Source organism: Suncus etruscus, chromosome 6 (assembly GCF_024139225.1).
Source record: "Suncus etruscus isolate mSunEtr1 chromosome 6, mSunEtr1.pri.cur, whole genome shotgun sequence".
NCBI lineage: Eukaryota > Metazoa > Chordata > Mammalia > Eulipotyphla > Soricidae > Suncus > Suncus etruscus.
This window is the reverse complement of record NC_064853.1, coordinates 25422026-25437923: the sequence shown is the minus strand read 5'-3', so window position 1 is coordinate 25437923 and position 15898 is coordinate 25422026. Positions and strand designations below refer to the sequence as shown.

The 15898-nt window shown below is 44.2% G+C and overlaps 1 protein-coding gene across 1 annotated transcript in view; it reads left to right on the top strand.

The window, feature by feature from the left end:
• Positions 1–14050, top strand: part of ZYG11A (zyg-11 family member A, cell cycle regulator) — a 40717-nt gene extending 26667 nt beyond the window's left edge. Inside the window, exons 7-14 of the mRNA XM_049775476.1 lie at positions 671–770; positions 957–1010; positions 1699–1860; positions 1944–1988; positions 5187–5390; positions 8868–8929; positions 9319–9416; positions 13836–14050. Coding sequence (XP_049631433.1) covers positions 671–770; positions 957–1010; positions 1699–1860; positions 1944–1988; positions 5187–5390; positions 8868–8929; positions 9319–9416; positions 13836–14050 — 940 coding nt within the window. The remainder of the gene's footprint in view (positions 1–670; positions 771–956; positions 1011–1698; positions 1861–1943; positions 1989–5186; positions 5391–8867; positions 8930–9318; positions 9417–13835) is intronic.
• Positions 14051–15898: the final 1848 nt, after the last annotated feature.

Here is a 15898-nt window from a genome sequence, read left to right as displayed (position 1 = left end):
CCAACAGTCCTCATCTTACAAGAATTCTGTAGTTTGGAGAAATAGCTATAAGGGCAGGCACATACTTTGCTGAGGAAGCCCTGGATTTGATCTGAATACTACGTGGTTCCCCGAAAAATACAGGAAAAAGGTTCAGCACTGAGCTGGGAGCAGCTCCCAGCACTGGTGATTGCCCTTTCCGTTCTTTTTTCAGACCAGTCATGGTAGACACTGAAAGCTAAAATATGTCTTCTTAGATTTGCCCATCTTTCTTCGGATCCTTGCATTTTGCTGACATCTTTATTTACTTAATTTTTTTTCGTTTGGGCCACACCCGGTGACGCTTAGGGGTTATTCCTGCCATGCGATCAGCAATCACTCCTGGCGTGGGGGACCATATGGGATGCCGGTGATCGGACCCAGGTCTGTCCTGGGTCAGCTGTATGCAAGGCAAATGCCCTACCGCTTTGCTATTGCTCTGGCCCTTACTTACTTGTGAAGCCAAGTTTTCTTTCCTGAAACTTGCTTAGAAAGATGTGAGAGGAGGAGAGAATGTGGGGGGATATGTTCAAGAGAAACAGGCGAGCAAGATAGACTTTATAATCACCAAGGTTTTATTATGAGGAAGTTGAGTCATATCTTCTCAAGTACCGTTTAATAAACTTTATTAAGAGAAAAATAATGCTTTCAGGATTGAGGTTGCCAAGTTTGTTGTGAAGTGGCTCAGCAAAAAGGAAAACTCCAAGATGCACACAATGGCAGTGAGCATCATCTCTATTCTCGCACTGCAGGTAAGGAATTGCTGTAGGCAAGTTCTCCCTCCAGCTCCCTCTTCTCTTCTTCCCCTCTCCCCCTTTTCTTCTCCCTGAATTCTCTCTTTCTCCCTCTCCTTCCCTTCTCCTCCCCTCTCTTCCCTGTCTGCCTATCCTTCTCTTCTTTCCTCCCTCTCTTAGTATTTTCATTTTCTTTTCTTACAGCTCTCACCTGCAAAAATCGCAGAAGTTAAAGAAGAGCTCTTCATGACAATCAGGGTAAGTTGTTACTTACAACCTTGGTTTGGGGGCCACATAGAGCAGTGCACCTTGGCTACTCCTGGCTTGTTGCTCAGGGCGTTACTCCCAGTGGTACTTGGGGTTCCCATGCCATGCTGAGTATTGAATCCAGTCCTCCATTGTGCAGAGCTTGTGCCCCAACTTTTTGAGCTATCTTTCCACCCCCCTTTTTATTAATTAAAGAAACTCAGGGGTTGAAGAAATATAGTGTTATCTGTGCCCAGGAATCGCACCTGATAGGCCCAGGGCATCATATAGGTTGCTGTGGATCAAACTCAAGCCAGCTATCTGCAAGGCAAATGCAATACCCATGGTAGCATGAGCTCTGGCTCCTAAGCCATATGACTTTTTTTGTTTGTGTGTTTTTTTGGGTCGCACCCAGTAATGCTCAGGAGTTACTCCTGGCTGTGCTCAGAAACTCTTCTGGCAGGCCGGGGGTACCATATGGGCTGCTGGGATTCGAACCACTGTCCTGGATCGGTTGCGTGCAAGGCAAAAATGCCCTAGCGCTGTGCTATCTCTCCAGCCCTGATCCCTGGTTTTATAGCTTTTTAGAGAGAAAATGGACCACAAAATCATTAAATGGCAGGCACTGGTTTTGTTCTAAAGATCTTCTAATACTACTTTCCTTATTGATACTAATCTCCCTGTCTCTGCATTTTTAAAGGAACTCCTGGCAATCATAAGACGAAAAATCAATGAACGATTAGATGATGTCACCTTCTTGTTTACTTTGAAAGCACTTTGGAATCTTACAGATGAGTCTCCACTTGGCTGCAAGAGCTTTGTGGAAAATCGGGGATTGCCCATCTTTGTCCAACTTTTGGAGGTGAGAAGACAGGATCAGGTTTATATGGAAAATTCTTTGTAAAACAACAACAACAAAGTAACTTGTTTGTTTATTTTTTACAGACATTTTCAGAATCATCAATACAGAGCAGAGCTCTTGGTCTTTTGGTAAGGTGAATTGTTTTGAGTTCTTTAGTGGTTTAAAAAAAATAAGAAAACTAACACATAGTAACTACTACATGCTAGGCACTTAGCAATTTATATCTGTTGACTTGTTTAATGTCATACCATCCCTACAAGTAAATATTAAATATAATGAATACATCACATAGGAACTAAATATTTATGATGAACAAACCACAACTTAACAGCTATTCTAATTCACTTAAAACTTAGACTGTGGATCAGCAGTTTGAGCTCAGTTGAGCTGTATATTTCTTCTTCTCAGCCTGCTATGGACAGGCTTTTTTGTATTTCCCTAGTGGTCTTGCTGTGCTGGGGGTGAGCCTTTGTACTGAGACTTTTTTTTTTTTTTTTGGTTTTTGGGTCACACCCAGCGGTGCTCAGGGGTTAAACCCTGGCTGTCAGCTCCTGGCAGGCACGGGGGACCATATGGGACAACGGGATTCAAACCAACCACCTTTGGTCCTGGATCGGCTGCTTGCAAGGCAAATGCCGCTGTGCTATCCTATCTCTCCGGGCCCTGTACTGAGACTTTTTAAAAGCACCTGTCAGGAGTCTGGTACCACCCTTGTGGGCTGGGACATCCTACCTGGCTGGGGAGCCTTGATGGCATTAAGTTCGCTGGGGTCATCCTCAGCCACCTCACGCAGGGAATCAGGAAACTGAGCCTTTGTCCTGAAGTCAGGTGGAAGATGTTCTATTTCTTTGTTTGTTTGTTTTTGGGTCATACCCAGCAGCGCTCGGGTTACTCCTGGCTCTACGCTCAGAATTCACTCCTGGCAGGCTCGAAAGACCATATGGGATGCTAGGATTCGAACCACCGTCCTTCTGCTTGCAAGGCAAACACCTTACCTCCATGCTATCTCTCCGGTCCCAAGAAGATGTTGTATTTTGCATGTTTTCTTTGCCTGTACTCATAGGATGAGCAGCCTGTAATTTGTTGAGTTGATATGTTGCTGCATGCTCCAAAAACTGAGACTTGGGTTCTTATGTATATGGCACATATTGGGTATGGAGACTCCCAGTAGAGAGGGGCTCTCTGTCTTTTAGTTGGAGATGGACCCAGTGATGTCAATCAAGGGCGAGCCTCTCCTGGGGTGGTAGAGTAGCAGGCAGAGGTCGCTAACTTTTTTTTTGGGGGGTTTTTGGGCCATACCTCGTGACGCTCAGGGGTTACTCCTGGCTATGCGCTCAGAAGTCACTCCTGGCTTGGGCGACCATATGGGACACCGGGGGATTGAACCGCGGTCCATCCAAGTCTGGCGCAGGCAAGGCAGGCACCTTACCTCTAGCGCCACCGCCCGGCCCTGGTCATTAACTTTTTAATCTGATATTTTGAGTTATGAATGTCTCCTCGTGAGTAGTATGCCTCTTTATTTGATAATTCTTTTGCTGTGCAGAAATATTTTCTTGGTTTTGTTTACTTTTGCTCATTTCTCTGCTCTTGGTGCGTTGACTTCTCAAAGTCAGGCTCTTAGTGCTGATGGTTTTTCTTTCTGTGTATTTTTACAGTTTGAGATATTACACTTGAGTCTTCCCATTTGGAATGTTTGTGTATAAAGTCTACTTTTCTGAAAGGTGCTGCAAAGGGAGCAGTAATTGCCTATGTTCACTGGGGGAGGAATTTGGAGTTAGATATCCCTCCAGTGGGCTTTCAGATGAGGTTGGAGCAAAGACAGTATTTTGGGGTACTAGTGGGTATGAGAGGAACCTGTTTGTTTGTTTGTTTGTTTTTTGAGCCACACCCAATGACGTTCAGGGGTTACTCCTGTCTATGCGCTCAGATATTGCTCCTGGCTTGGGGGACCTATGGGATGCCCGGGGATCAAACCGCCATCCATCCTAGGTCAGAGTGTGCAAGCAAACATCCTACCGCTTGCACCACGCTCCAGCCCCTTGAAACCTGGGTTTTTTAATCATGCATGTAAGGCTGTGCTTTATTACTGAGCTACACCCCTGGTCTCTCAGCTAGCACTGTGATTGTCAAAGCAGAAGTCTAGCTAAACTGCCTGAACTGATCCATAGGGGACTCTCAGAGGAAAACAAGTGTGTTCCACATTTCCTTCCTTCCTTCCTTCCTTCCTTCCTTCCTTCCTTCCTTCCTTCCTTCCTTCCTTCCTTCCTTCCTGCCTTCCTTCCTTCCTTCCTTCCTTTCTTTCTTCTGTCTTTCTCTTTCTCTTTCTCTTTCTCTCTTTCTCTCTCTCTCTCTCTCTTTCTCTTTCTCTCTTTCTCTTTCTCTCTCTCTCTTTCTCTCTCTTTCTTTGTCCTTCCTTCCTTCCTTCCTTCCTTCCTTCCTTCCTTCCTTCCTTCCTTCCTTCCTTCCTTCCTTCCTTCCTTCCTTCCTTCCTTCCTTCCTTCCTTCCTTCCTTCCTTCCTTCCTTCCTTCCTTCCTTCCTTGTGTTTTGGGTCACACACGGCAGCGCTCAGAGGTTACTCCTGGCTCTACACTCAGAAATCACTCCTGGCAGGCTCAGGGGACCATATGGGATGCCGGGATTTGAACCACCATCCCTCTGCATGGAAGGCAAACCTACCTCCATGCTATCTCACTGGCCCAGTGTTTCACATTTTCTAATACAATATATAAAACAAAGAAAATGCGGGGGCCGGAGCGGTAGCACTAGAGGTAAGGCGTCTACCTTGCAAGTGCTAGCCTAGGACAGACCGCAGTTCGATTCCCCTCTATTCCCCTGCATCTCACGGTCTTCCCAAGCCAAGAGTGATTCTGTGTGTAGCCTGGAGTCGCCCCTCAGCGTCAATGGGTGTGGCCCAAAAACAAAATGGCTACCTCCCTTTTATTGCTGCTATTTCAGCTTCAAGCTAAAGTACTAGCAATATCCCAGGAATATTAGATATTTAAGAAACACTTAGATTTCTCTTCTAGTTCATTGTGAACCTGACAAGTTTGTTTCATGGCATGTCAAGTTTCTCTGCGATTATATTGATTATAAGATTAAATGAGATAGAGATGGCAGATAGACATTTTTTTTCCTGTAGAGTACAGTGCCACTAAGTACTCACGCCAAGATTGGCTTTCACTGGTCTTCTTGACACTGGGTGGGATTGTGGGGCTCAGGCAGAGATGGGAGGAGGATGGGAGTGTGTGTCCCGAACATATATGACAGTTGCAGACAGGAAGAGCCATTCGTGTTCCTGACCCTTTCTGTTCCATTTGACCTGTAGAACAACATAGCTGAGGTCTCAGAGCTCACTCCCATGATGGTGAAAGATGAGCAGTTGTTGGCCCTGATTGTCAGATTCCTACACAGCAAAGAGTTGGAGGTCAGCTATTTTGCTGCTGGCATCATTGCCCACCTGACGTCTGACATTATGTCCTGGAATGTCGAGGCACTGCAGTTCCAGAGGTTCAATATTCTCCAGGATCTGGTATGTCCGTCTTTTCTCCTTCCCAATGTGAGGAATCTTTTCTTACAGAAAATCTATTGTTTTAGATCACAACTTTGGGGGGTGTGTGTGTGTTGATTTTTTTGGGTCACACCCAATAGTGCTCAGGGGCTGGCTACTGGCAGACTCAGGACCATATTGGATGCCATGATTTGAAGCACTGTTTATCCTGGATCAGCTGCATGCAAGGCAAATGCCTTACCGCTGTGCTTTTTCTGGCCCCAATTTTTTATTTTGCTTTTGGGCCACACACAGCAGTCCTCTTAGGGGTTCTTCCTGACTTCACACTCAGGATTCGCTTTTCTTGGGCTTGGGACTATGTGAAATGCGGGGGATCAAACCCAGATTAGCTGTGTACAAGCCAAGTAAGTGCCTTATCCACTATCCTGTCACTCAGGCCCCTGTTTATCAACATTTTCTTGTGTTCCTTTCATTCTCCCTCCTTTCCAAGATGGTCCCCACCCCAGGCTCATTTGTTTTTTACCTATGTCCCTATTATTTAAAACTTTTTATAACTTCCATAACTTTTGAGTTTTGAATTTTTGCTATTTTTACTTTTCTTTACTTTTTTTTCTTTTTGTTTTCTTGGGTCACACCCAGCAGCGCTCAGGGGTCACTCCTGACTATACGCTTAGAAATCACTCCTGGCACGCTCAGGGGAACCATATGGGATGCCAGGATTCAAACCACCGTCCTGTATGCAAGGCAAACGCCTTACCTTCATGCTATCTCTCCGACCCGCTATATTTTTCCCCCTGGGGAGGGTCAATTCTTTTTTTTTTTTAATCTTTTTTTCTTTATTTAAACATCTTGATTACAAATATGATTGTGATTAGGTTTCAGTCATGTAAAGAACACCCCCCCTTCATCAGTGCAACATTCCCACCACCGAGGTCCCAAATCTCCCTCCATCCCACCCCACCCCCACCTGTACTCTAGACAGGCTTTCCAGTTCCCTCATTCATTCATATGATTATGGTAGTTCTCAGTATAGTTCTTTTTCTTTTTTTTCTCTTTTTTTTGGTCTTTGGGCCATACCCAGCGGTGCTCAGGGGTGACTCCTGGCTGTCTGCTCAGAAATAGCTCCTGGCAGGCACAGGGGACCATATGGGACACCGGGATTCGAACCAACCACCTTTGGTCCTGCATTGGTTGCTTGCAAGGCAAACGCCGCTGTGCTATCTCTCTGGGCCCTTTGTGTAGTTTTTTCTATAACTGCATTCACCACTCTTTGTGGTGAGCTTCATGATGTGAGCTGGAAGTTCCAGCCCTTCTCTCTTTGTCTCTAAGGATTGTTGCAAAAATGACATTTATTTTTCTTAAAACCCATAGATGAGTGAGACTATTCTGTTTCTCTCTCCCTCTGACTTATTTCACTCAGCATGATAGATTTCATGTACATCCATGTATAGGAAAATTTCATGACTTCATCTCTCCTGACGGCTGCATAATATTCCATTGTGTATATGTACCACAGTTTCTTTAGCCATTCGTCTGTTGAAGGGCATCTTGGTTGTTTCCAGAGCCTGGCTATTGTGAATAGTGCTGTAATAAATATAGGTGTGAGGAAGGGGTTTTTGTATTGTTTTTTTGTTTTTTTGTTTTGGTTTTTGGGTCACACCCGGCTGTGCTCAGGGCTTACTCCTGGCTGTCTGCTCAGAAATAGCTCCTGGCAGGCACGAGGGACCATATGGGACACTGGGATTCGAACCAACCACCTTAGGTCCTGGATCGGCTGCTTGCAAGGCAAATGCCTCTGTGCTATCTCTCCAGGGCCCCTTTGTATTGTATTCTTGTATTCCTAGGGTATATCCCTAGGAGTGGAATAGCTGCTGACCCGCTGTTTTTACTTTTCAGAAATTTCTTTTATAACTTCAATATTTTAAAATACCATATTTTCCGGCATATAAGATGACCCCCTAATTTTGCAGTTAAAACATGGGTTTAGGCCTATATTCGCTGTATCAGACAGAACGTTCCTGTGCTGCAATTGTATGTACCACAGTGAGCCAATCAAAACAAGCAAAGGTTCAAAGGTTATACTGTCATAGACTTCCTCTCTGACTCTGGCCAATCTGAGCAGGCTTTTGACAGTGTAGATTCGGTACAGAACATTGTCTAATTTGCATGCATAAAGTATCTGCTTTGATTGGCTGAGTTAGAGAGACGGTCCGAGCAGCCTTGTAGTGATTGGTGCAAGATCGAGTTGGAAAATTTGTTTTGTGGCAATATCCAGACGATTTTCATTTAGCGGCATATCGAAACGTTTCTCGGGACATACTTGGTATATAAGATTACCCCCGATTTTCAGTTGACTTTCTTTGTTTCAAAAGTCATTTTATGTGCCAGAAAATACGGTACAGTATCTTACTATTTTTTAGTTGCTATGTATTGATATTTTGATATAAATATATATATAAAATTTTTGTTTGTATTTGGGCCACACCTAGTGGTGCTCAGGGGTCATCCTGGCAGTGCTTGAGGATTGAACCTGGATCAGCTGTGTGTAAGGCAAACAACCTGTTCTAGTATGTATATATACATACACACACACACACACACACACACACACATACACATACATATATATATTTAATTAACAGTAAGTGGTTGGGATTTTGAACTGTGGTTGGTGAGATGCAAGGGAAGTGCCTTGCTCCCTGTACTATCTCTGCTGTCCCCCACCTTTTCTTTTAGGAAATGGGAAAAGAAACCTGGGAGTTTTTATTTTTTGATAATTTCAACCAATTGTGTATGTTTTTTTTTTTTTGTTTTTTTTTTGTGTGTGTGTATGTGTGGTCTTTGTGGCATGTATATATGTGTATACAGTGAGTGCGTGTATATGTGCATGGTGTGTGGGTTTAGTATGCCAGGACTCAAACCAGGCAAATGTTCTACTAAATCTATAAATCTTATTATTTAATCATATTTAAAAAATTTTGGCCACACCCAGTGATGCTCAGTGGTTATTCCTGGGTTTTGCACTCAGAAGTCACTCCTGGCCAGTTCGGGGGACTGTATGGGATGCTGGGCATTGAACTTTGGTCCATTCTGGGTCAGCCACATGCTAGACAAATAAATACCCTACCACCGTGCTATCACTCTAGCCTTAAAGTATTTTTTGTATTGTTTATTTTGATATTGTAGAGACCACACACAACAGTGTTAGCCATATGTCCTGTTCTATTTATGGGATTTAGGAATGAAGCAGAACGTACTTCATTCTATTTTTAAACAGAAGCCCCATTTATCTCATTGTTTTCCACAGGAATTTTTATCCTACATATAATGACTTAATTGATGTTTTGGCAAGTAGGTAACCTCAGTTATCAATCCCTTATTTTATAAATTTATCTAGTTTCATGTGGATGCCATTTTAAGTGACGAGAAATAGCCTGTTAGGGCTTTTTCTAAATTATAAAATACAATATTATAATCTTTTTTTTTCTCTTTGTACAGCATGCAACTGTCCAGAATTGGCCAAGTGCAAGTTGTAAGATGAAATCTTTGGTGACATACAGGTACTCTCGTGATGGTGCAGTGCTTTTCCAATGCTCATTTATATCTGTTCTCCTGTCCAGGCCATGGTGCTATGATATGTTGAGAGCCAAATAGCCAGGCTTGGAAAGACAGTGCAGAGCTTCCAGCTCATACAAGGCTTGTACCATCCTGGGTTGGACCCCAGCCACTGCAGCCCTTTGAAGACCTGCCCAGGGTGGTCCTGGGCACTGCAGGGGTCCAATTTGTAAGATGAGGCTGGAGATATACAAGTTTGAGAATGAACTGAGATTATTGTATACTAAATACAGGTTACAAGTTCAGTGAGGAACTTACCCTGTGGGAAAAAGTTGAAAACTCTTCTATCCTTGACCTTAGCCTGAGAATGAACACCATCTTTGTATCTTTTTAGATCCTTCAAGTCATTTTTCCCGCTCCTCCGCAACTTCTGTCAACCAGAGGTTCAGCTCTGGGCGCTCTGGGCTATGTATCATGTCTGCAGTAAAAACCGTAAGTATTTGGGCCGGAGAGATAGCACAGCGGGTAAGGTCTTGCCTTGCATCAGACCAACCTGGGTTTCATCCCTGGCATCCCATATGGTCCCCTAAACTCACCCAGAGTGATTGCTGTGTGCAGAGCCAGGAGTCAGCCCTGAGATAGCCTGGTGTGGCCCCCAAACTAACAAAAAAAAAAACAACAACATCCCCAAAACCCCATGAGTTAGAGGCATTCTCTAGCAGCTTGCTGTTTAGGATTAAGAATAAGGTGGGATTTTTGAAAGCCTTATTGATTATGTCCTGAATTTAAGCCTTTCAATAAGAAACTGGGAAGTATTTTTGTTAATTTAGGTTTGCCCCTATCCCTAAGAACAAAAGACAGCTTTAATAATGAGATCTGTGCAATTATGGGAAATAGTGAAAACTCTGAATAATAACTTAAAAGCCTCAAATAGGAGACATTCTATGTTCCTAGATGCCAAATTATTTTAATTTGTAGTTGGATTATCAGGAAGTATAAGGAGGAGTCAATGCTTCCCTGTCCCGCTCTGTGGTGGGATGGGAGGGGATTCAGTGGGAGAGTACATGCAGGCTCTTGAATTCAGACCCTGGCACCACCTGTCCCCACCTCACCAGAATCACAAGATGCTCTTGCTGGCAAGGACCTTGAGTATTGTTGGTGGCCCTTAAGTACTATTGGACCCAAGTGACTCTAGGCCAGAGATCACCTGGGCTGATTCTTGGCCCCATCCCTTCAGCACCACAGAGGTGTTTGCCACCAAGTGCCCTGTGATTGCTTGTGGGTAGACAAAAGCAGATGAGTTGGTGCCAAAGGTCTGAGCAGACCCCAGACCAATCAAAACAGCGGGTAATGTGGACCATCAGAGCTGCACATGCAGGACAATTTGCAGGTACCAGGCAGCTCTGGAGCTCTTGATGACTGAAGCATTTGTTCTTCACCAGCTAGAAGGGAGTACTGTCGTTATTTATTGTTGGGCTGTTGCAGAAGAGAAAACAGCCACAGGGAATTAACTGATTTGTCCAAAGTTGTTCAGCAGCAACTGCAGAATTGTGTTGCCACCATTGGACTACTGGGTGCTTCTTAATTTACATGGCCATGGTCACTTAAATAGGCTCCTCTATTTGAGAGTGCAGATGCTGACTAAGTGACTCTGCCCATGTCAGAATGATCTATGTGTGCTCCCTCTCTCTGTCCCTTGCTCCCTCCTCCCCTATCCTTTCTCTTTCTTCCTTTCCTATCTCTCTTTCTCCCCCTCTTTTCTCTGTAAAGGAGAGCTTGCAAGTTCTACATGCAGGAAGACAGATTTTGCTTTTCAGTAGTGTATGGTCCCGTGTCTTCCCTGTGCTTCTGAGCACGTCACGTGATGAGACCCCTCTCTACCCAGGAAGAAAGGGAAGATACATGTGTGTGGTAGAAAGAGGTCAGATGTCAGACAGGCAATACTTTGTCCCCAGTTCGACCATTTATTTACTGCCTGGGAACTAAAGCAAGTCACTTAACCTCTTTGTGCTTCAACTATCAAATGGGAATAAAATACTATGTAGGGTTGTCGTGAGGATTCAGGGGGCTAATGTCTCTGTAAAGCATTCGAACATTGCTTAGCTCAATGCTAGCAATTGTACTTAGTATAGTATCACTACATAACATAGTACTAATGCAAGCAAGCATAGTACATGGCACTTCTTACTAAGGATTTAACTTGAAGAATACTTATTGCTAAGGCAAGGCTCTTAACTTATCTATCTTTGATAGATACAGTTAAACTGTCCTGTTTAACTCATACCAATTACCAGTTGCTCAGGGCTTACTCTTGGCTCTATACTAAGAGGTCACTTCTTGATGGTGCCAAGAGGACCATATGTACTGCTGTGCATTGAGTTCATTAAACGCATACAAGGCAAATACCTTGTATCTCTCCAGCCCAAAGACCTTTTTTTAGGGGGAAAAGGTCTTTGAGGACACACCTAATAGTGCTCAGGCCTGGTGGCGATTGGGGGAATCCTCTGGGGTGCAGGAAATTGAACCCTTGTTGGCTGCAGGGAAGGCAAATGCATAAGTGGACTTGTTACCTTTAGTTTTTCATTTCACTGTATCACACGCACTTGTTTTACCAGGCATCAACCCAGTGTTTCATGAAAGGAAAGTGCTCAACCTCCGGGCCACATTTCCAGCTATGAATTCTCATCCTCTCCCTTCCCCTCCCCTCCCCTCCCCTCCCCTCCCCTCCCCTCCCCTCCTCTCCTCTCCCCTTCCCTCCCCTCCTCTCCTCTCCTCTTTTCTCCCCTTCCCTCCCCTCCCTTCCCCTCCCCTCCTCTTCTCCCCTCCCCTCTCTTCCCTCCCCTCCCCTCTCTTCCCTCCCCTCCCCTCCCCTCTCTTCTCCTCTCCCTTCCCCTCTCCTCACCTCTCTCCTCCCCTCCCCCCTATATAACAGTTCTTTTTTTTTTTTTTTTTTTAGCAATATCTTTATTTAAGCACCATGATTACAAACATGTTTGTGGTTGGGTTTCAGTCATTAAAAAGAACACCCTTCTTCACCAGTGTAACATTCCTTACCACCAGTGCTCCCCATCTCCCTCCTCCCCAACTCCCTGCCTGTATTCAAGACAGAAATCCTCTTTCTCTCACTACCATTGTCATGATAGTTGTTCATGTAGTTATTTCTCTAACTGAACTCTTGGGGAGTTATTCCTGGCAGGCATAGGGGGACTATATGGGATGCCGGAGGTTGAACCTGGGTTGACCACATGCAATGCCCCACCCACTGCACTCTAGGTTTCGCCCCCTTGGATTCATTTTTATGGTTACTTCTCAACTCGGGTTCTCAGACTGATGATAATACAAAGTTAAAACCTAAAGTATACTAGTTGGTACTGTGGTTATGAATTCTCATCAAAGGCTTTTTCTTTTCTGGGTTCATATACCTATCCAGAGCCCAGGCCTAGATAGAGACAGGGTGGTTACCCCCCATAGAAGTTCTGTCATTGTTTTTGCCAGAATGGAAAGAAACAGAAACATACATGCTCAGAGAAATTCAAATTGGTCATGAATTTCACTGTATCTGTCAAAACTACAAATAGTTATCCGCTTATCTTTATCCACTTGAGAAACAAACCTCTTGGACTCATTTTTATTTCTATTATGTTTTTGTTTGTTTTGGGACCACACCTGGTGATGCTCAGGGAATTATTCCTGCACTCAGGAATTACTCCTGGCAGTGTGCAGGGGAACAAATCCAAGTGGGGTATGTGCAAGACAAATGCTCTACATGCTGTATGTTAAGAAAATCTTAATTCCTGCGACCAGAGACAAAATACAGGAGGGCTGCCTTCCATATTGCTGATCCTGGTTTGACCGGCATGTGGTCATGTATTGGAAGTGGTGGGAGGTAGCTGGAAGGAAGTGTGTGCTTTGTGTGGGTTTAATTCCAGACACCACTGGGAGCAAACCCCCAGGCACTGAGTCAGGAATATCTACACTCAGTGTGACCTAAAAAAAAAATGAGTGGGGGGCAGTACTGGAAAGATAATACAGCATCTAAGGTGCTTGCCTTGCACTTAGCCGATCCAGGTTCAATCCCCAGCATCCTATATAGTCATCCCAAGGACCACAAGGAGTAATTTCTTATTTTTTTTTGGGGGGGGGGGACCACACCCATCGTTGCTCAGGGTTTACTCCTGGCTGTCTGCTCAGAAATAGCTCCTGGCAGGCACAGGGAACCATATGGGACACTGGGATTCGAACCAACCACCTTTGGTCCTGGATCAGCTGCTTGCAAGGCAAACACAGCTGTGCTATCTCTCCGGGCCCTACAAGGAGTAATTTCTAAGCAATGAGCCAGGAGTAACCCCGAGTCATCCATCAATGGGTGTGGCCCAAAAGACACATACGAGAAAAAGATTTGTGTTTATTTTTGTCTAAACTGATAGTCTTTCTGCCATTATAGTTGCAGGTCAACTACTTGAGCTTTGTTGATTTTCTGATTGGTGATTTTGGCTTCTCGACAATTCCTAGACTTTGTATACAAAAGTATGCATAAAACATTTTCTAAAATTACATTTTATTCAGTACCTGGTGTTTACAGGGTGTCTGGATCAACAGATTAACTGTAATTGAAATGTATTTTCAACAAATCCTTCATAATTTAAGAAATTCTTGATCTTTTAATACATATTAAAGCTTTTTGAGGCCTAGTATTGTTTAGCAGGAAACATACTAACATAATTATTAGTTACCATTATTTAAGTGTTTTCTTAGTTTGGATGGTTGTCAGATGAATTTTATCTACTAGTTTCCTGTGTCAAAGGGTTCTAACCTCTATATTCAAAAAACTGAGTAGTGGTGAGTTGGGAATATTTAAAATGCCAGTTTTTCCATCATATTTATTTGTATGATTTTTCTCCCTCCCTGAAGCCAGCAAATATAGCAAAATCTTAGTAGAAGAAGGAGGATTGGAGCTTTTGTGGGGCATCCAGGAGTGCAGTGAGGCACGCTCCCAAGAACAGCAGATTACCACTTCCCTTCTAAACTCCATGAATTTCCAGAGTGCCCCGATGGAAGATGATGATGATGTCTTCAGATTGGACTCTGGAGATGACTCCGGAGATGACCCCGCTGTTCCCACCTAAGGTCTTCGGCCTTGTCAGCGGTTATGTTGCAAACCTGGTGTCACTGGACTTTTTGAGTTTGATACTTCACGGTCTTTCTGTTGTTGTGTTTTTTTAATTTAATTTAATTTTTTTGGTAAGTTACAAAAAAACGTTTATGCAAACCATGTTCAGAATCAAGTTGGGAACATTCTTTCAGCAGTTCTGAAGAATCCACCCTGGACTCTGAGGAGATCTGTGACTTTGCATCGATGCAGCTGGGCCAAGTGTCTCCAGCCCTGACTCAGTGCTCATCTCTGAAAGTTTCTCAAAGGAAGGGAAATGAAAGCCCGACATTAAGATTTTGGTGTTTATGTTAATCTTTTTGCTCATGTTTTTTGTTCTTGTTTATGTGAGACCCCTGAGAAAAGTTATACGTGAAAAAGTTCTTGGAAACGGTATGCCGAGGAAGGTGTTTTTTGGGAAAGCACAAGCTTCATGGAGGATAAAGAGAAAAATACCAAAGAACCTTCTTCCACTTGTGGAGGGAAAGGAAATAGATACTTGTTTTGCCAATTTTGGGTATTGTTAACTTATTTTTTTTTTTTTTACACTTTAAATGTGACCATCTGAGGATGTGTATGTGGAGTGAAGGGACCATGTGGGATTTAGGATAGAGAATAAGAGCCTTTGGATGTAGGTTATATTGGGATTGTATTTTTAGGTAGACAGTATTTTTGGTGGGGTGAGTAACACATACATGGCTGTGCTTATGGTATATTCCTGGCTCTGTGTTCATGGATTGCTCCTGGCAGTGCTATTGACCATAGGAGGTGCCAGGAATTGAACCATGACTGGCTATGTGCAAGGCAAATGGATCTTCCATACACATACACCTTCACACACACAATCGAAATAGTTGCCTGTCACATGGCAGTTCAGGTTCAATCCTTGCCTGAAAAGAACTGGCCCAGTCTCCATAGATGGCGGCTGCCACCTTATTTTGTTTGGGTTTGGCTTGAGGGACACACATGGCTGTGCACAAGTCGTGGCTCTGCACTTGGGTGACACGTGGTGGTCAGGGCCAGTATGTAGTGCCCACAAGGGTTAGCCACATTAAAGGCAAGTGCTTTAACCCCTGTACAATCCCTTAGGCCCACATCCTTTTAGAAGGTACTGTTCTGGGGCCAGAGAGAGCATGGAGGTAGGCGTTTGCCTTGTATACAGAAGGACGGTGGTTGGAATCCTGGCATCCCACATGGTCCCCCGAGCCTTCCAGGAGCGATTTCTGAGCATAGAGCCAGGAGTAACCTCTGAGCGCTGCCGGGTGTGACCAAAAACAAAAAGAAGGTGCTCTTCTGAACATGATTCTGACTCCCATTTGCCTCAGTGCTTGATCCTGCAGGCTTCAATCCCAGGGTCGCCCTCACATTTCTGGCCCTCCGTAGCCTGAGGGGATTGCTCCGTGCTCCTGAAGGCTCTTCAGCTGCCTCTGTGCTTCACAGGTTTGCTCTGTGATTTCATTTGATTCTCACATGAACCCTATACATTAATTACAATTCACATCGATTGAACATGGGGTGTTTTATTTGAAATTCTTACAGCATTTTCATTTTGCAGATGAGGAAACTGAGGTGTATAGAGATCTGGGATCCCAGTCTCAAGTCTCTACACTAGCCCAGCCACTACCATGGTTTCCTTTTATCCATGTGTGTGAGTGGGTGGTGAGGTTTTTCTAAACAGCCCCATGCCACCTCCATGAGCTCTGAGGCACAGAGGTCAGGCCTGAGAAGCAAGCAGTGTCAGGGCCCTGAGATGATAAGGAACCCTCGGCTTCTCTGCTAACTTTGTTGGGAGAAAGCTGTATTCTCCAGAGCCAGTCCAGTGCTT